The 22,221-nt window shown below is 39.3% G+C and overlaps 1 protein-coding gene across 2 annotated transcripts in view; it reads right to left on the bottom strand.

Annotated features, from left to right (window-relative positions):
• The window catches only part of DTNB (dystrobrevin, beta), a 202,114-nt gene that overhangs the window by 143,975 nt on the left and 35,918 nt on the right, over window positions 1-22,221 (bottom strand). For both annotated transcript variants that reach the window (XM_010565883.1, XM_010565882.1), the window contains 3 exons: window positions 20,480-20,634; window positions 13,692-13,797; window positions 504-670 (listed from right to left, as the gene is read on the bottom strand). In XM_010565883.1, coding sequence (XP_010564185.1) covers window positions 504-670; window positions 13,692-13,797; window positions 20,480-20,634 — 428 coding nt within the window. The remainder of the gene's footprint in view (window positions 1-503; window positions 671-13,691; window positions 13,798-20,479; window positions 20,635-22,221) is intronic.

Below are 22,221 nucleotides of genomic sequence, written 5' to 3'. Positions count from 1 at the left end.
TAAGGCTTATTAGTTAAGAGTTTTCAATGCATGTATTTACAATTGTCAGGACAATACCAATACTGAATTTTTCTCTTGAAGAAATACTATCTTCAACAATGCCACTTGGATAAAGTTCCTTTCTAAGCACAGCATTCATGCTAACTGGTTTACCTTTCTGGGGAGGAAAGGTATTGCAACCTTTAAGTCTTTTTAAGCTAGAAGAGAGGAAAATACAAGAAAAGTAGGACTGATGTGTGTTTTCTTCCCCCTTTCACATGTTAAGGCCTTGAGAAGGACAGTGCTGTCTTGTGTGCTTTAAACAGCACTGAATACAATGACAACTATCAATAAATTAACAACGTTACTTGTAATAAAAACAGTACAGTGTACCTATTTATACGCATCTGCTATTTGAAAACCTTTGAAAGTCCTACTGTGCAGTTCTACTATAAAAACTTTAACTTTCAGAATAAATGAGTACAGAGGTGGTTGTTTCAGCATGACAAACAAAGGTGAGTTACCCAAGAGGAATGCTCCTTCATCTGATGCTGGTTGCTATGAGGACCATTTGCATGGCCACGCCAAAAACAGTTTTGACAGAGCTGGTAGTTGTGGCACTGCTGGCATCGGTACCGGAAACCCATCATGCTCTCACACCGGCAATACGAACATTCCACAGGATGGAAGACTTGGTGGAGATGGGGAGGGAAGGGGGACCAAAAAAAAAAAAAAGGAAAAAGAAAAAGAAAAGTAATAAGTGAACTTTAGGAAAACCTCGACCATTAAATTTCATTGGCGCTTACAACCCCCACCCCCCCTTCCCCACGTTCTTAACCACTTAACCAACTTGTTGGTCTGGGCAGGTCATGGATTTTGAGTGCAGAGCAGGTAATTTTGGTGAGATTAACCGTAAATTTAACTTGATGATAACATAGCAGTTCCATCTGACAAGCTCAGTATTTCTTCAGATTTCTCCCTCCTTGGAGACACTTGGACCCAAAAGCTCCGTGGAAGTCCAACAACACTGAGAATACATATGTGTGGACAGGAAAAGCAGAAAGGCTATCTTCATGGACTCATTTCTGCCTAAGGAGATCACTTTGCCCTAGAGTCAGCTGAGAGAGCTTTTCACAGAACAGGCAAATTCAGAGCACCACGATGGGCTTCTGCTCTGAATCACCTCTCACTGAGGAACTTCCCTTGCTCTTCCCCAACTGTGAGCTGCCTCTTGGACCTCTATAGCTTAAACTGAAGAAATCCCCAATGTACCTCTAAACCTTAACATCCGAGAACAGGAAAATTAAATTAGGTATGACATGCAGAACCACCATTAGAGGCAGGCTTGAAAAAAAAATTAAAAAGAAAAAAGCTTCTTCCCTGTTCTTCTACCCATGAACAATCACAGGCTTGCTCCATTTAAGAGAGAAGTCTTCAGGATAAACAAAAGAGGAATGTCAGAATGAGGTAAAGGAGATATCTTACTATGTCAAATGCATCTTAAAAGGCAAGGCACAGGACATGGAACGGAAGGATGAAGGTGAAGGTGAATTACAGAAGCAAATGGTTTAGCTTTGCTGTGGGTCTAGAGCATAAGCAGTTACAGACAGGTATAAATAACTGCTATGGAGAAGACCACAGGAAAAAAGAGCAGCTCACTGGCCAGTCAGCTGAAATTCTTAGGTACATCTATTATAAACTACTGAGAGATGCAAGAGAAATAATTAGAAAGAGTCTGGAGTTTTGATCTGTGATAAAAATGATGACTTAGCTGTTCTAACTGAGACTTGGTGCAATACTGCACAGGGCAATAAAATTAATGTAGAAAGATACCGCTCTTACGGGAAGGTTTGGCCAGTTTAACAGTGCAGAAGTGACTACTACCTCAAGAGTGGATGCATATGTCAAATCTGTTGAAAACACACAGATAACAATTAAAGCAAAGACAACTTGAGCATTAATCTGATCAGGAATGCCATGGATAATTAAGCCAAGATCACCAGGTAGATGATGCTCTATTGCAGCAGGTAGCAACACTGTATAAAGCAAAGGACCTGATCATGGTAGACGATTTCAATATACAAATGCCCTTTGGGAATGGACTGTAGAGGAACTGGTGACTTTTTTTTTTTTTTTTAAAATAGAAAAGGTAAAGAAAGCAATGAAAAGGAAGACTTCTAGATTTGGATCAAACAGTAGAAAAAAACTGGCTGAAAAAGATGATGACAAGTGACCTTAAGTTAACATGCCAACAGAGTAATTTTGTGAATTTTAGGAAGTAGAGGAGAGAAAACACGACTTCAGTGCAGCAGGTTTCAGTAAACTCATGAGAATGAGTAGATAAGCTACAAGAAGAAAAAATTCAAGAGGAAAAATGAGTAAGGAGAATTTTTAAAGTTTCTTTAAAAAGTTATGCTAAAGAAACAAGCATAAAATATCTCAGTGCAGAGAAAAGAGCAGACTTTAGTAAAAGACCAACATAGCTAAAATTGAATAGCTCCTTAATAACCTAAAATTCAAAAGGAAGTCTACAGAAGTGAAAACTGGGACAAATTATTAATGAGGGTTAAAATACTCACAAAGTTAGAAAAACAGAATGAGAGAAAACTAGCAGGGGATTTAAAAGAGACATTACAGGAATTGTAATTATGATCCTTAAAAGGGTGTGAAGTTATACCTAACTACTGACTTCTCATGTTATTTTACCTTGTAGAATACATACTGGAACAAATAATAAAGTACAGTACTGTAAACACCTGAAGAACAACAGAGAAATGAGCCATGGGTATTTGCCAAATCATCTGAATGTTTTACCATGACAGAGTAATTGACCTTGAAAATAGGAAACAGGCATCAAATGTCATCAATTTTTCATTTTACTTCAGCATTCTTACAAAATTGGTCTCCCATGATATTCTCATGACAATGGGAAATACACAGTAGACAAAAGGACTGTAACTTGGATGTGAATCTCATTGGAAAAAGACCAGAGAGCAGTTAAAATGGAAAGATCTGATGAGCAAAGGGCTTTATTCCAAGTCACAAATGGGTCAATATTTTTCATAAACATACTGAATGATCATCAAAAATGTCCGATTTAGGGCATCACATTTTAAGGAAGATGTGGGTTAATTGTACGTACAGGAGAAAGCAATAGGATTGTCTGAACAATATCTAGTAGACATCTTTGCTGGGAGTAGACTATGAGAAGGTATCATCAAACATGCAAGAGGTACTTACAAAAATAGCAATACATTCTCCAGAGCCAGTGGCCAAAAAACAGGTACTTAAGGGTTTAAACTGCAATAAGAAAAAACTCATGCTAGAACATTAGGAAAAACTTTCTCAGCCTAAGAATATTTAAATACTGATCTCACCCCAGCTTCAAGTCCAAAGAGGTGCTGAAAGTTTTTGATAGAGGATTTTAAGAAGCAGTGAGGCAAATCTTTCAAGAATGTTTACATACACTTGAGCTTGCCTTTGGGAAGAGAGATGGGTGAAGTCACAGGTTCCCAAAGCTTTTTTTTTTGCGCACCCCCAGCCCCACACTCTCCCGCAATATCCTTTCTGCCCGTGGCAGGGATGCTGTCTCCTGTTAAGCCAGAGCATTAAGTCACTACCTTAATGAAAGCCAATATACTGGTATCAGCTGATCGCAGCATGTTCTGTCTACCTCTGCATGCCACTTGATCTTGTCTCTTCTTCCCTACCTTTTCAAAAATGTCTCTTATCTTCTCTGACTCCATGCATTTAGAAGAGATTACTATTGATGAAAACGGGACAAAAGTACTACAGCATCCTGAACCAAAGAATCAAAACCTTGAAATTTATATGCTTGATTTAAGAAAGCAATAACAACATTCTGATAAAATAAAACATGAGGCAAAACAGTAATGGTGACAGTATTCAATGTACTGAGAAAAGCATGCTCTCAAAATGATTGGCAAAGAGAAGATCAGAACAATCAGTATCTGAGATTATTAGATCATGGGCAAGGTACCTGGCCATCAAGATAGAAACCAAAGAGGTGCACTTTTTGTTTGTTTGTGGGGTTGGGGTTTTTTTTTGTGTCTTTTTCTGAAAGTGACAAAGTTTAGCTATGGATGGGAAACAAAGAAATGAGGTGGAACAGCATGCTTCTTCCCAGTACCAACTTGCTGTCTTCCCCTTCCTGGCTTACTTGCAGGTGGTATGTCATGATCAAATGTAGGTATTACTCTTTTCCCATTTTTTTGTTCATTTCTGAATGCCATAAAATATGTTGTTGCAAACTTTATTTCTCTTCTCTCCTGTTCAGATTGCTTTCCACGCTCCCATCTGCATAAATCCAACTAGACTGTAGTTGCCATGAAGTGGTCAATTGAAAATGTTTTTCACATCATTGACAGGCCCAAATCCAAGTCACACTTGAGTCACCATGACCCCTCCTGCCTGTGGACTGCAAGAATTCACCTCATGTCCCAATCCATTTTTTTCTCTCCTTCCTACTCTTCTCCTGCCCTTGAAATACTTGTTCTAATCAAAATGCTCATGCTGCATTTTCTCTGCCTCAGTGATCTGAACTTTTTTTTGTTGTTGACACCTTTCTCTTTTGAAGGTGTCCCTATACCGAAAGCTCCTTGCCACATATGGGAGTGGGAGTTTTAAGCTTCTCTGCACTTTTCACTGCTTCCAAGTCTTCAGTCATTCCCTTTTCTGGCTGCCAGTACTCCAGACTCAAATCTCCTACAGGTCTTTCAAGAAAGGGACAACCTGCTCCTTCCTCCCTTTTCTCCTGCCAGCAAACCAATTCCCGATGGAAAGCACAGGAAGGGCAGGAGAGGGAAGCAGCCAGAGAGATTGGACCATGAACCCAATTCTCCTGTCTGGCTTTTCCTCCTTTTTCTGATTCCTGATCACAGATCTGTGTTCTGCAAGTTTTTGCTTTCCCTTTTTCTTCAACTGATACAGTCAGTGACTGTCATCGTATTTCAATCTCCATATACTGCCCTGGCTCCATGTAGTCATCTTTTATGTTATATTTTGACTGCTGATGCCAAACCCCAGTCTTTGCTCTGTCTGGAAAATGCCCTTCTCATGGGGACATATGATTAGGGCTTCCAAAATATGAGAGTAAAATAAATGATAGATTGCTAAAATGAAATAATGAAGAAGAGTTTTAGAGGAAAATTGTGGATCCATACTTTGGACATCTTGTTTCAAATTATCCTAATTTTAAAGATACATGAGAGAGTTAAGAGAGATGAAGGACTGGGTGATCAGAGACTGGTCTGGAACTGAGAAGCATATCCAAGTTGTCTGCTTACACATGACAGTATTTCTGTAGGAAGAACAGTATGAATAACAAAATGTAGATAGAACTAAGTAGGGGAAAAGAAGAGAGCCTTTATTAAATTGTGTAGGAGAAATTCCCAGAGACATTGAAAAAACTAGCAGGTAAAGGAAAATGAAAATACGACAGCTGCAAAATACAAGAAAAGAAATCAAAGAGGAGATAATAAAAGTAGAAAGCATGATGAAGATGTAATAATTCACCATTTTCACATAAATGTTTTAGGGAAAACCTTGGAAAAACCCCTCCTGTTCAAAACTCTGGCTAAGACAGAATTAATGTTGGAGGAGAAATGCTTTGAAGAACTTGCCATGACTATAAATACAAACTTTTATTAGACTGTTCTTTTACATGTGGTACTCACAGTTACATCTGTAAACAAGACATACTGCTATAAGATTTTGCTTTGTGCTAGTGGACACAGGCCAGCAATATTGATGTGTACACCCGTAACTTCTAAATTCTATTACTCGAATGTAAAATACATGCAAATGATACTGTTAGCTATGAGATTAAACAAGCCACAAAAAGCCTGTTACTCCAAATACTGCATTCCTTATAAAGCTGTATGTAATTTTACCACAAAAATCAAGTCTAGTACATGCCAAGCTCCAGGCTTCAACTCTGACTTGCAGATTTTTCCATGGAAACTATTCAAATAAGCAGAAGGAGAACTCTTCCAGGAGATTAACACTCTTAGCGAAAATCAGTGGATAGAGGTCTGCTCAGGCAGCAGTCAGAGCAGGATTCTATACCTTCCTATTGACTAAAGCAGGAACCTGACCTCCTTCGTCTAAATTAACAGTTGTGAATACACCCAAATACTCTTTGGGCCTGTGTTCTGCTGCCAAATCTCTGAACAAAAGCTAATCTCCTGGACTAACCGCATTCTGCTCCACTCACTGCAGTGGAACACTGCTTTACAACCTGTGATCTATGGACCACGTAGATCTGATGGACTACTTCGACAGCATCAGCAGGTTATGATGAACAGAAGCAATCTGGCATGTGCTACACAGCAGCCTATGTAGAAGAACCTTTTAAAATGATTTACATTCCACTGGAAAGCTTAGGTACCAGGAAAACAGAGTAAGACTGAAACACATTACAGAATTTGTATCCAGAAAAGAAATGATGGACTTAAGAACTCACAGAATACCACCAGTGGGACACGCTCCAAGGTGCCAAGTCAGATGATGGCTCTAACCAGGGCATGGAAAAACACAAGTGTATCACAAAACCCAGTCTAAGTTGTGCAAAGACTCTGCTGAGTCTAGCAGTGTCTGCCGAGCAGTAGCTTAACATCTTCCTGTACTCTGTAAAAAAGCTACACAGAATTACTGACTTATGCTACCCAAGTTACCACAGACAGGAATTAACATACCAGGGCAGCATGGACCAAAATATCTTTGCAGAGGCTTCTTTCTGAAACGTGCTTTCAGACATTTGTTATCACTAGTAGGTACAAATGACACTGCGCCTCTTAGAGGGGTATCAGTCTTCCTAATTATAATGATGTCTACAGCAGTTTGTAGCTTCCTTTCCCTTTCTTTAAAGCAATCATCTGGAGAATCTAAGAAGTTTACAACTGGTTTTTAAGGGCGAGAGTTCACAACCAGAAGAGTCTTCCTTAATGACAACTTACAACTCTGACAGTGCAGGAAATTACCTATTGCTGGTACAGAAGATTTTAAAGCTACAGTTTTCTTATTAAGCCTTTTGTTTGCCTACTGACAACCCAAGGAGAATGCAGACCTCCATGAAAGTGTCCACATTCCCTAAAGCAAAAACTGAAAAAATTTTAGCTCCTGAGTAATCATAAAAACATTGTCTCAAAAATCACAATAAGGAAAAAAGGAAGAGTAGTTTCTCGATGGATGTCAGTGATACATTCAGAGCAGCAAAGGACAGACTGAATCCAAAGCACAAGCTTCTGTCACTGGAACTCCTTTACCACCATCAAGATAATTCTGAAGTAATTCTGAGTATGTCTGTAAACTTATATTACATTTCTTAATGGAAGCTAGAATTCACAGAAACCTGGGGAAGCACAGAAAGAATAAGTGTGAGAATAAGGCAATTCTGCTTCTGGAAAGGGATTTTCCCCTGTGCTTCAGGAAAGGCAGAGAAATGGCAACACAACCCACCCAGACACTGAAAATACTGCTCAGCCACTGACCTGCCCATCTGGAAGCGAGGAAGGGAAGAAAGGGGAAGGGAGCAGAGATCCGACACAGACCACCGAGAGGTGTCAGAGCTCTGCAATAACTGAGCGTGATCTTGGCCAGCCTCCACTCACCCTCCCACAAGAGGAATAATGTTGTTAGAGGAAAGTGTTAAGATGGCTCATGTATTCAACATCCCTGTCAAAACACCAGCACATCTTGCGTATCTTCCTGGGAAATCACCTTCCTCCTTTCAAAAAATGTGAAAAAGCCAAAAAAGAAAAATGGCATCATCACCACAGTTCCGTGGATTTTTTAGCCTTTTTTTTTGTTGTTCTTTTTTCCCTTTTTTTCAAAGGAAAGCTGAAAATGAATTCTACTGCAAGGCTTTACCTTCCCTTGTAAAAAGTAAAAGATTTACCCCAGCTAAGGCTGCTTTACAGCTGCTAAACACAAATTTGTCATTTTAGGAAAGGCAGAAATTCTCAACCCCATTCAGAAATTCCTGTAATTATTTTGATCTTCCGGGAAAGTTAAAGACTTATTTGTCACAGAAGGCAGCCAAAGCTTGAATTATAATACCTGACTGAAGAATGACCTGACATGGTTAAAAAAAAATGGTATGGAACATTTTTTAATTAGGAACTCCCAGACAGGAACTGCATTCTCCCTACCACACACATTTGGTTTTTTTAAATTTTTGTATTTCAGGTAAGATACAATCCTTACCCTAAAGAGTCTATGAGCTAGCAAAGTATTTCTACAAATGTTAATATAAGCTTAAGATAACAGCAATGGCAAGCTTAAAAGCTAGATGTTCTTTCTATATTTTCGCTTTGTTATAAATGGGAGAGAAAAAAACCCCATAGCCTGAGACAACTTCTTTCACTTGCCTTTACAAAGGATCCTATTTCTACAAAAGCATAACTAAACAGATTAGAATGTCTGCACAAAAGCATATTGTTATTAGGTTGCATATCAGCATGCAGATTGAGATGATGGCTCTCAAAAATAACATGCTGGCCTATTTGTTTAGATCAATACTAGCAATCCATGGAGTTTATTTGATGCCTTGAGAAAGAAGATATGTTATTTTTTACCTGTAAATGTTATGTCGCCAACAAAACAAGCTCAGTTCAGAGCTTAATTGCCTTTTGCTTATATCAGAGTTGAAAAGACAACCAAGGAAATTGCAGGATTTTTTTTTTTTTTTTTTAAAGGTGTCAACTGTTCAAGTGCCTCTGAAGTAACTCAGCAGTGATTGCCAGAGTAATTAATGAGAATATTTACAAGCTGTGAAGACGACAAACATCAGGTTGGGAAGAAAGGTTAGGGAAGCACTACACTCTGACAAGGTGCAATCCAAAGAAAACTAACTTGCAGTGGAAATTAACAACTGATTCCAGAACAAGACTACTACTAAACCAATACTACAGGGAGAAGTGTTCAAGATAGTAGTAGCAAAGACACAAACTTAAAAGGATGGATCTTTATAGACTGAGCCCATTTTTATCAAATAAACATTGTTTACAGACTCACGGAAGAGGAGAACTTCAAGGAATGATTTAATGATTCTCATTGCAATCATACCTAGAATCACAAAATCGTTGAACAGCTGAGGATGGAAGGGACCTCTGGAGAGCTGCTCAAAGCAGGGTCCACCAGAGCAGGGTGCTCAGGCAATTGTCCAGTTGGGTTCTCAATATCTCCAAGGATGGAGACTCCACAACCTGGGCAACCTGATGACGCAGAGTTTGACCACCCTTACAATAAAAAAAAAAAATCTTGTTATGTTTAAACAGAATTTCCTGTATTTCCATTTGTGCCCATTGCCTCTTGTCCTGCCACTGGATACCACTGAGAAGAGCATAGTTCTATCTTCTTTACTGCTTCCCACCAGTTGTTTACACATGTTGATAAGGTCTCCCTGAGCCTTCTCCTCTCGAGGCTAAGCAGTCCCACCTCTCTCAGCCTATCCTTGTACCACACATGCTGCAGTCCCTTCATCATCTTTGTGGCCCTTTGCTGGACTCACTTCAGTAAAGTCCATATCTCCCTTGTACTGGAGAGCCCAGCACTGGACACAGTATTCCAGATGTGGTCTCACCAGTGCTGAACAGAGGGCAATAAACATCTCCCTCAACCTGCTAGCTATGCTCTTCCTAATGCAGCCCAGGACACTGTTGGCCTTTTTTGCTTCAAGATGGCATTGCTGGCTTATGCTCAACTCCGTGTCCACCAGGACCCCCAGGTCCTCTTCTGCCAAACTGTTTTCTAGCCAGTCGGTCCCCAGTGTGCACTGGTGCATGGGGTTATTCCTTTTCAGTGCTGAATTTCGTGAGGCTCATGAGGAAAGAGGCAAAATTATTTTTAAGACCTCACATTCTCATGAATCTGCACTGGGAGAATCATCTTATACATTTCAGGATAACTGACTACAGCCTTGAAAACCTATTCTGAAGAAACAGTTCAGCACCTCTAGTAAAGCATCCACAGTAAAAACAAAATTAAAAAAAAAATATCTGCATAGTGCTAGAAAATGAAGTTCACCTTGAGCAGGGAGGCTATTTATCATGAGCTTCCCTTTTGTCTGCCTTTATAAATTTCCACTGGTAAAAGTGGAAATGTTTCACAGTTCTCACAAGTTCTAGTATCAGATCGCAACATAACAGAGGTTCATCAGCTAGAGAGAGCTTCAGTAGCAACCCTAGTAAAGCACGCAGCATCTGGGTGGATATCAGAGTTACTCTCCCTATTGTCACTGCTGCTGATTTTAGTTTACACTGGATGTGAGAACCTGACACTAAGAAATTTTGTACAGTGCTGAAACACAGGTGCCAGCTGCAGCTTAAAATTTAAAAACTGAGTGTACCAAATTCAATAAGGGCCCAAATCAACGTCTGAAACTTAAGCCCTATTAATAATTGTGCAACACTTTATGGAACAATGTCAGTATTTTGTCTGGGAACCTAATGTCGCAGATTTCAGCTCCACAACTGCCATAGGGAGATGCCAATTCCTACCCTATCCAGTGCTGAAGTTCCCACCATGCCAGTCCTGGAAAAGAGCAGTCCTACACCCAGCACTGAACAACCGATCAGGATTAGAAGTGGAGGCAATGTCTCAAAGAAGAATGCACTCGCAGCAGTAGCCAATTATCACGTAACAGATGAAGACGAGAGAATCTTTGTGGCCAATTCTTTCCTCCAAATCAGAGGACCAGTTTTGGCAGGCTTGTAAGGCTGCCAAAAGTCTGACTGAAGGCATTAGTACAACATACCACCACAAACAAAAAAAAGATGATCCTGTTTTAAATCAGCATTGATTTCTGTTTCTTTCATGTTTTTGCCCATGTTCTGGAAAAGTTTTCAAGTGAGAGGAGACAGGCGTTCCTGTAACCTCTTACAATCATACATTTCAACAAAATTTATGGTTTTTTTAAATATGCAGATATTAACACACACAACACTTACAAAGTAACTTCATATTAATTTAGTCACAGAAGCCACAGCAGTAGCCATTCTCAGCACAAGCTTCACATCTTCCATCTTCTGCTTTTTAAACATTGAAAATGACCATTTAATAGGAGATATTCAATCCAGATCCATAGCAACAATGAACTCTTGCATATGTCCTGTCCCAGACTTTAAACCATGAAAGCTTCTGGCCTGCTTTTTCCTTAGCTGGCACATCAGTAATCAGAGCTGTGTCTTCCCTCAACATTTCTTTTCCTACCACATGTCCCAGTAATCCCAAACTCATTCCTTCTACAGTCTCTATCCTTCAAATTTGCTATTTTTACCTTCCCATAGTCAGGCCCCAACACCAATCCTCCCTTAACTTCTTTTACTGCAGGGACATAATCCAGACTTGATCTCCCCCACCTGCTAAGCCTGCTGTGGCTTGCCACATACCTCTACATCAGCTGCAATGATTTCTCATCAGATCTTTTAAGCAGAGGAACTGCTGCCTGACTCTGGAGCAAAAATACCATTTGCAACAGAATAAAAGTTTCTGAGGAAAAAAAAACAATTGTAGTAACTTAGAGGGCAAGAACACTGGCACGAATTATCAATGGTAACTAAATTCAGCAAACAGCTTGGGAGGTAGCTGTAGAAGAGGCTTATAAGAATTAGAAACATAATTCTAATGCCACAAATGTTAAAAGTTATCCTACCAAGTTATCTGACTGCTAAACCTATGTGTAACACAGGATTAAATCTGGGGACTGGCTGGCAGAAGAGATGAACAGGGAGGGAAGAGTCTCTTGCTGCTTGGAAGAAAGTGTCAACAAAAGGGGCACTTATGCAACTGCTCCCAGTGAAGATGGCTGAATAGGGATCTGCATGTTATGGAGCAGCCATATAGCACAATAAGGGCAGAAGCTGTCAGATAATATAGGAACACATGCACTGATCTATAAAGATGATATTATTCTGGGTATCTAGTAATTTCTTTCAGGTAGTTTCAAGCAGAAAAAAGATCAGACTGTGGATTGTCTCCAGATCTTTCCACCATTTCATTTCTGTCCAAACATTGTTTAAACATTTTACCCTTGCCTAAGCTCTGTGTAATTCTATCCTGACTTGTAATCCATATAAACAATTTTACTGCCCATTTCCTTACTATATTTATTTCACTTTATGTGCTTTTCTTGAAGTACAAGTTTATAAGGGTAAGAGGATAAAGGAAGAAGAAAGCAAGAAGTCGCTGCTGCCCTTCTATTAGTGCAACCTGGCCCATAAGGATGGGAAAGACACTGCAGTACTGTAGTTTACCTAATATTTTAAATAGATCGGACTTCTCACCTTTTTGGTAAGTTTTCCCATAAGATTTGTCTCCATGAAATTGCTCCCCTCAAAATTCTTTTAAAAATCACTTTTTTAATGAGACCCACAGTCATCAGGAAATTACTGTAAACATATCAAGCAGTTGGGAAATTCACCATGTCTTCTGTTGCAATACAGAAGGAAAAGGCCCATTGAGCATTGCAACTCTGATCTTGTTCACTGATGAACAAATGCAGATTAAATTCACAACCAGATATGCTTTGCAAGAGGATCAAGAGAATACAATGAAACAAATGCCAAAACCCAGCATATCAAAATCACAGCAACACTTAAGCATGCCACAGGCATAAATGTCAAGAAACAGATAATGGAATATAAATCATGAAAACTTAGCTAAAGCCAGACTGCCAAGCTGTGCCTGTAAACAGCAGAAAAAAGAGTCTAGAGTTTATCTGCCTGTGTCTTAAAAGGAAGACGTCTATACACCTTGAAATGACCATAAACGCACTAAGTGGAAGAAGAGTTTACAACTAGTAGGGCAGGAGTTTTGAAGGATGATAACATGATTTTACTCTGTGGGGCAGGAAACAAAAGATGAAGTTTAGTTTATGGGCGAAGAAAAAAAAAGTTTTGGTTTTTTTTCTTCCCTAGAATTCACATACAAAACATCATACACATGTACTGTGTGCAACTGTGCAAGAAATTAAACACAGCAACTTTTTGGCCACTAAAAACAACAAATAGTTTTGATACACTTGCACAGCTTTCTGCAGGAAATCTTTTTGCTTTCCTGAACTCCATAAAGCCCTCTCAGCCACATGACTCTTTCATCACTCTTTCTCACTGTTAATCTTCAGTTTTCCATCCCTTATTGCTCCTTAAATACTTTCCATAGGCAGTAAACCCAGGATATTTTAGCTAAGAAAAGGTCTGGAAGTGAGAGGAGCTCAGCATTTGCCTCCCATAGTGAGCACTGAAGTGACTCATGTGCTTAAATGCTACTCAAGACAGACATTTGAATGGGTACCAAAATCTTTGGGAGTCAGCACTTGAAAGCGTATGTTGAAGCACAGTTCAAGTGAAGATTTTTAAAAGTTTCAGAATAAACATGAACATTTAGAGAATATCATTTTTCTGCTGCTTGTTTTTTCATCTTCCACTACTGGCGATGCTAGAAGTCTAAAACTAATCGTGTTTTGCATTATTGCTGATGATTTCATAAAGAATCAGTCTTCATCCCAGAAGTGTACAACACTTCACTCCAACAAAAGTCTGGGCCTAAAAGCTCTGAGACTAAGACCATTACAGTGGGAATGATTAAGGCATTAAGTGCTTCGTTATATGAGAAAGGACAGCATATTTACATATGTTGAACAGAAACCCTGCTCTGACCAGATGTTTCAAACAAGAAAATATTTAATTTACCATTTTCAACATGGGCAAGTCTGTGCATGAGAGGCAGCCACACAAGGCACTGAGGAGGTGGATCAGCCATCAATGTGTCTAAAAACATGTTTAGCATGATCTTTTTCTGCAAAGAAAAGAAAAATAGAACTTAATTATAAGGAAAATTTCAATTTTGTATACCAAAACTACTTCAGCCTTCAAATCTCTCTATGACTCAACTTCTGTCTACCAGGAATATTTCATATGCTATAAAGAGATAAATATCACAACTTCTTTGCTCAGGGAGTTTCAGTCTACATTAGGCAAACAGTAACACTACAAAGAAGGTATTAGAATACACATGATATAATCATACAAAAATAAGTGACAAACAGATGAACAGAAAACTCCAAAAAATGGAGGACTAGTCAGTCAGGATTAGTTCCTGAGTTGCAGTTAAAGAGTCTTATTTTGAAGAGGAATAGAACAAATGTGAGCAGAGGTTATTTGACAATGTAGAAAACGGTATTTCAAACATACAGACAGCACTGAAAAAAGTAGACGCACATAAAAGAGTAATTACAACTAATATTCATACGTGATCCATACAGTAAATGAATTTTTTCTAAAAAGGCAAAATAAGAAGAAAAGAGGCAAGGGGAGAACTAGGCTAAGATTTTAAAAAACTGTCAATAAAAACAAAATTGAAATTAAATCATTACGAGAAGGAAGTCAGGCATGTTAAGAGTAATATTTTCTAAGGTTTCAAATTCAAGTGAGCAAGAGAAAATATCTGCTGCAAATACAAACAGATGGAGATAATTGGTAAGAAAAACAGCTAAGAATATTATGGATACAAAGAAAGAATATGTTGGCTTTTGCATACAATAAGCTAGATGCTTAAGAACTTCTCACAGGCAGAAGACCAGCTGGTCAGATGGCACTTTTTTCTCACCTTAGCATATGGCAGTGTTACTCCAAAAAGCATCCACAACAGGGAGGGTAAGCAGAGCTAGAGGAAAAGCAAGTCTGGTTTTCTAGGAGCTGTGAAACTAACTGTAGCTTTCACTTGCAACTATCATGCCAAAAATTAAGGTGTTTTTTGTTTGCAGGGTTTTTTTTTAGTTGTGGGTTGGTTGTTTGGGGTTTTTTTTGTTTGGGTTTTTTTTTGTTTGTTGTTGGATGTTTGTTTTTTTTTAATTAAACAGAATGTTTAAATTTAAAGCATCAGTATTTTCATGATTAGTGGCAAATATGTATATCTAATACCTCTGCAGCTAACTACCCTGGAGAGATAATATGGAATTATAATTATCTATCCCAGTTACCGTTAAGGAAAATTCTAAGAAATATTTAATCTTACTTCTTCTGACTTCTATAAGGTGTCCTTGTTCCAGTCTCTCTGCTTAGTAAATGAAAACTTTTCCTGAATATTTAACTGCTCCTACAAGACAGTCCAAGAATTTCCTTTGCCAGATACAACATCAGACGCACTACCTGGACAAGAACAAATGCCTGGATCTTGCCTGGCAATCCCAGCCTTCCCTCCTCCTCAAAGCCAAGTCATCTTTCAGGCTATTAATACCTACACACAGTCAACCTGCCTTCCCCTCTCTTTGGCTGAAGAAATCCAAAATATTTTAACAAATGCACCTCTCGGTAAGGCCATGAAACACTCTAAATATACTGAACCAAGCCTTCTGATAGAAGAACCACCACAGTTTTTAACTGGGAATTAACTGAGTGGTATGCGATGTCTGAGACCACAAAGGGCTGCTCACACAATCAGAAACCACTGTGCTTATGTTGTTAAATGGCAGCAGCCATTTAAACATGTCGAAACATACAGAAGACAGGGAGGTGATCTTATTGTGGTCTTTCAATATATAAATGGGGTTTTATGAAATACAGAGAAAGACTTTTTACCAGGGCATGTAGTGATAGGACAAGGGGTAATGGTTTTAAACTTGAAGAAGGGTAGGTTTAGTTTAAATTGGACATGAGGAAGAAATGTTTTTGATGAGGGTGGTGAGACATTGGAACAGGTTGCCCAGAGAAGTTGTGGATGCCTCACCACTGGAAGCTTTCAAGGTCAGGTTGGATGGGGCTTTGAGCAACCTGATCCAGTGAAAGACATCCCTGCCCATGGCAGGGGGTTGGACTAGATGATCATCAGAGATCTCTTCTGACCCAAACCATTCTATGATTCTAAGAGTCTATGATTAGAGAGTGGTATATGAGACAAACAGTGGTGGAAGAACCTAAACCTAGCAGGAAAGTTTCTTCCTGCTATAGACAAGGATGTTCCTCAAAGAAAAAAAACGGGTTCCCTTTAAGCATGGAGAACCTTATGAGTTGTCAAAGCCTGTGTATGGAGTGATGCAACTTCCATGTACTTCACAAGAGGGCAGTCGGGGCACAGACTTTGTGTTTTTTTTCACCAATACAAGTAGGATATTTTGCCACCAATTGACCAAAAAGAATCACACAGCGTTATCACTGCTACATCTTGTCTGTCTGGGCATAGGCATTCTCGGTAATGGCTGAGTTGACAGGAAAGCAAACCGCAGTCTCCTTCTCCTGGAAATTATGTGTCAGAGTAGAAGCCTAGATAAAGCCTTTTTTTGTCACTGGTCTAATGTTTCCTACTGAGTTCAAAACCCAACCATGGAGCAACCCAAAAACATCACTCAATCACCATTTGTGATGCAACAACAATCAAATAATCTTCCAAGCAGGTTCCAAGAACATAAACCGAACATTAGTAAATGTGAAGGCACAACCAGTTGTGAGGGTCAAATGCTCCGCAGGAGAACAAATGCATTTCTGCATAGATGCTCTCTGTAATCACCCGCTTACTCTCTATCCTATTTTAATAACTGTTTTTACCAATTGCTGTTAGCATACCTACTTCTCTTAATAGCTCTGTAGTCTCAGATCTTCTTGCAGGTGGTGCAGTGGCAGGTTTTACCAATGTTATTCTTACATTTAGAAGACGACCATAGGCTTGCTTCAATAGCAAAAACTCAGCCAGTTTTATTGTTACACTGCCAACATGCTTGTTTCAACAAGATGTTAATGCATATATTTCCCCACAAAATACTGGCACAAAACCACATCCTCTGAGCCAACACAAAGATATGCAATTTTTAACTCTGCGGTGATCAAAACAAGTTACACCAATCTATGTACACCAGCTGTGTATTAGACCCCACCTGTATCTCTAACTGTCCTGCATCTTGTGCTTAAACTGCAACTCTATCACAGTATGCTTACACCATCCTTTATACACACGGCCATCCTGTTCTTAATATTCTTATTAGTCACTTTAATAAGACTGTACCTCCTGACCATCCTTCTGACACTCTTAAGCTTGTGCAGTCAGTTCAGCTACCAGCCATACCATCCATGAAGCCTAAGTTAGCCAATGCTTTAGCAAAGCTTTCATGTGAGGTACGCACAAACCAATGCCTATCTAGGCCTGCTTGTATAATTTGTGCTGCTGAGTTTCAACAGAATAACGTGCAGTTTGACTGTACAGAAGCCAAGCTCCTGGCTCCTAAGTCTCCAAGGTGAACTTCTCAGCTCAGTAGAAATTAAACTGCTCTGTAAATGAGATATAAAGCGGACACACCTCTGCAATGACAGGGCAGGCTGTGCCATAAACACAGAAAGATTCTGACTGAGGCAGGGAATGTCATGGTGATACATCATCTCTAACAAACAGATGGACTGTAGCCAAGTGAACAAGTCTTAAGAAAAGTATGACATGATACCTTACATCTGTGGAAGCCCCCACTTGACCTAGAATAGTAAATTATTACTGGAAACTCTTTATACATCTGGAAGCCATCACAAAGAATGCAGCTCTTGCCAAAAGCATCTCGATAAACTCCATTTTGCATGGGCAACAAGTTTGAATTATTCTATCTGTGACCCAAGAAATGAAAGAGAGCTGTGGAGCGTATACAATCACTGACACTTCTTTGCCTGTCTGCCCTTTCACCACTCAGACAGCAGTAAATTATCAGCCTTTGGCACCTGAAAGAAGTGGCTCCTAGAACCAGGACCTCCATTGGTAAGCCAGGAACCACAGCTGGCCAGGAAGGATTTGTCTTTTGGCAGTTTAAATAACACTAGAGAATGTTCCTGGCACTAAAACTCAATCATGCATGCTTTTATGTTATTAAACCTGTGCCTGGTTTAACCACTCACTCTCCCAAATGATTCCAGCAGCCAGATCAGGTGTTAATATCAGCTAGGAATCATTTTTAATAAACAGCTTCCATGTAACCACCCTGCTTGAGGGAATAAGAGAGTTCAATAGCATGGATGTGGTTAGACCATTCCAGTTGGCCTTAGGACCACAGAACAGCTCTAGGCACTGTTTAGTTAACTAGTACAGATGTAGCTTGTATGTCCATCATGTCCACAGCTTTATCAATGCCATCTGGAGAGAATTTCAGCAAAATGATAGGCTGTAAAAGGAGAATATCACAGAAGTACCTTTGGGAAGCTTATTTTCAGATCTGGGAGGCATAAGAAAATGGAATTAAATCTAAGACATTATCTATCTACTTCCCAGGACCTGTTTATTTCAATGTTTTCAAATCAATGAAAGAACTGTCTTGGGGTACAGTGTATATCTGGATTAATTAAAAACACATTACTACTCTCTACAAACCTGGCCTTACACTAGGGATTTTGTTTTCCTGAATAAAATGAGAGCCAAGGAATTTCTAAAAGTGAATCAATATGAAGAATCAGCTTTATTGTTCATGGGAGCCAAAGTCAAAGAGTGCTAAGACATGCTGCAGGCAAGCCACGTGCAAATCACAGAATCGTAGAATCATTTAGGTTGGAAAAGACCCTTAAGATCATCAAGTCCAACCGTTAACCTAGCACTGCCAAGTCCACCACTAAACCATGGCCCTAAGCACCATGTCTACAAGTCTTTTAAATATCTCCAGGGATGGTGGCTCAACCACTTCCCTGGGCAGCCTGTTCCAGTGCTTGACAACCCTGTCCGTGAAGAAATTTTTCCTAATATCCAATCTAAACCTCCCCTGGTACAACTTGAGGCCATTTACTCTCATCCTATCACTTCTTACTTGGGAAAAGAGACCGAGACCCACCTCACTACAACCTCCTTTCAGGTAGTTGTAGGGAGCGATAAGGTCTCCCCTCAGCCTCCTTTTCTCCAGGCTAAACAACCCCAGTTCCTCAGCCACTCCTCATAAGACTTGTGCTCTAGACCCTTCACCAGCTTCGTTGCTGCTCTCTGGACACACTCCAGCACCTCCATGTCTTTCCTGTAGCGAGAGGCCCAAAATTGAACACGGGACTCGAGGTGTGGCCTCACCAGTGCCGAGCACAGGGGGGCGATCCCTTCCCTGGTCCTGTTGGCCACACTGTTTCTGATACAAGCCAGGATGCCCTTGGCCTTCTTGGCCACCTGGGCACACTGCTGGCTCGTATTCATGGGCAGTTACTATACCTCACTTGGCTACCATGGCGAGATTTGCATCAAGTACCTTAGAAATCTCAGTCAACTGTCAAAGTCCAGCTCGCTACACTAGCCTCTCTTTATGGTTAAGAGAGAAATGGTCACTTCCAGAGTGTGGGCTTCTGAACAAAACAAAACCCCTGTCCCCATTGCCTTTGCAGACAACAGAAAGGGCACATAGAACTTAGAATCCAAAGTCTGACTTCTACAGCTCCATAGTGAGGCCGAGGTTTTGCATTCAACAGCACTGCCACTAACATGAAACTTGATTTGATCGGATCAGTTTACCTACGTGCATAAGCAGCTTGCACTGACATAACAGAAAGGGTGGCATGTCCGTGGGAACAAGTATGGCCCACAAATGCCTCAGCCAGTATGGAAAAAGAAAAAAAATATTTATTAATTACACTATTAGTAAAACGAAACTCTGTCCTCAGTAACTCACAGATGAGCTGGAGCCCTCATCATTTCCTAAATCAAAGGCTGGTTCCTACTGTGCTGTATTTCAAGTATACTGATTGCTATTTAAATTTAGGAAAAGTGGCTATAAATTCTAAATCTAAATACTTCAGAAATATTTTTTCTGGAATGTAATCATGACCAGAATCTAAACATTTAATCTTAGGCCTAAGATTATCTAGGTTCATGTTTACAGTTGATTTAAGGGTTATTTATACTATTTACATTATCTCAAATCAGAAAGAAATCCTTGGAACAATTAAATTACAACTAAAATGCATAAAGAAATAAAAAGCTCTTTTAAGATCATTACTACACCATCTATTCCAAACATTACATTTAATGGAAATATTTTGGAAAAAACAGCTATACCAATAAGCACAACAGTGAAATTGATTTAAAAATAAACTACACATACATAAAATAAACTACGTGTACAATAAACATATTTATTTTGTACAGACCTAACCAACTAGCAAGTGATTTGTTGACAGTAATACTCTTAACATACTGAGAAAGCTTAAAAAAAAATCAAGGGAAAATAATAAAAATGCTGTTTCATGTTTTAGAATAGAAATAGGTCATCCTTGCTGTTGTTCTGATAGGGAACAGAAGTGTCCCTTCAAGGAGGGGGAACAACTTAAAATCATACAAAATCCTTTAATTGCCAAGAACCTAGACATACTATTTTAAATTATTCAGACTGTCTTAAAACTGCTTAGTTTATATAGCGCATATTACCACCCCCCCGCCCCCCTCACCCCCCAAACCCATACAAACTACAACCAACACAGCGAGTGGACTTCAGAAGAAAGCACGGTATTAACAAGCAATACAAAAATCCTGTTTTGTTAACTCTTACTTGTTGTGGGAAACAGGTCCGTACAGAATGCTCTGTGTATCCAAAAGAAGGCCCCTCAAACACAGCTGTTGGAAGTTTTAGAACTTCTTTCAAAAACTGATCAAACTTTGTAAATATCATTAGTCCATTTGAATCTGATATTTGAGAGAAAATATCTGTAAGAAAATATAATAAAACCCTACAGTAAATACATGCTTACTACAGAAAAGAAAAAAAATTATTTCAATCCATTGAAACCCCAAGAAATTTCTTTTTGTTTTATTCTGAACATAGTTTCTTATCACTTGCTACCAAAAAAAAAAAAAAAAAAAAAAAAGAACGTATTCAAACATGCTATCATATAAATCTTCCTGTTTCCTCCACTCCATCTCACCCAGCCTTGAGAAAAGATCATGCCAGTACATTAACTGTAATAGCAACAAAGCAGAGGCTAGGAGGCATTATAAAAGTTATAGAACATTAAATCTTCAAGTTTATGCCTTCAAAATAAAACTTCATAAAATCCTCTGAGGAGTCTCCTAGAATTAAAAACATTGTAAGAATCACAAAGTCAAAACTGGCAAAAATCCTGGTAAATCTGGTGCATGTCAACAGCGCGTTGAATTTAAGTAACACAGCATTAGAAGAGAGCATCAGACGTAAAGTAGTGAGAAACTGGGGTGCAATGACCTCCATCTCGAAGGCTAAAACACATGAGCCATGCAGCTGAGCGGATGGGGAAGAGGAAATCTGATCTTATTTTACATCAGAGATGCTACACACACTGAAGAGCTAGAATAGGAACTTTTGTCCTTACACAAGAAAAACATTTGTGATAAGACAAAGGTGTGCTTTTTAATTAGCTATGTGGGGCTAAATGTATTTCTGAAACCAAAAAGAGAATCGAGCAAGATGTTCAGCAATCCTGTGCTTATGTGGAAAGAGAAAGGTAGGGAGGGTGGTCCCAGAAGGTGGCAGGGAGGAGGGCAGTTCTGCAGGTATTTTCACTCCCACGCCATGCTCCTAGCTATGGGCATGTGGACAGAAGGATGTCTCCTGGGCCTCCTGCTCTGGAGTCCCTCTATCCCCTTACTGCACAGAGCTTAACTACTCCAACCTCCCTGCTCCAGCCATTCCATGAGACCAACCCAAAGCTCCCAGCTCTCATGTCTCAGGAAAGGTAAAAATATAGGAGAATATGTGTAGATAGCATTAGAAGAAAATTATGTCATAAAATATTAGGGCAGCTGCATACATGTAAAGCAGAACTGTCCTGGGATCAAAAACCTCATTGGGAAAGACAAATCTCTCAAACAGCAAAATTGGGTCTCCAAGATACTTGCAGAGTCAGATTACTCTATAAAGGAAGATTTGTCTAATAAGAGCACTAATATTAGTAAGACCTAATATTTTCCAAGGCGTGACAGATACCAGAACTAACACTAACACTGAATCATCTATGAGGTTAAGACATCATCAGTAATTAAACATCAAAAAGGATATGTTGACAGAAAATAAGCTTAATTTAAGTGACCAAAACTAGGTCCATAAATAAAAGACTATTTCAGCAAGGCATATTTCTAGTAAACCAGAGAAATTATTCCAATATCCTGGATGAACGAGCTCACAAAGAAGCCTACAATATCTAAGTTAAGGGTGATAAAGCTATCTGGAATTTGTATCACTGGCTAAACAGACAAGCTTGAAGTGAAGGTCGGAAGCCCTTGTTGAATAATCTTACAAACCATATTAGAAGGGGGGGG

This window comes from Haliaeetus leucocephalus, unplaced genomic scaffold (genome assembly GCF_000737465.1).
Source record: "Haliaeetus leucocephalus isolate CR32 unplaced genomic scaffold, Haliaeetus_leucocephalus-4.0 Scaffold197, whole genome shotgun sequence".
NCBI lineage: Eukaryota > Metazoa > Chordata > Aves > Accipitriformes > Accipitridae > Haliaeetus > Haliaeetus leucocephalus.
Note: the sequence above shows the minus strand (reverse complement) of the source record. Positions and strands in the feature narration are given on the sequence as shown.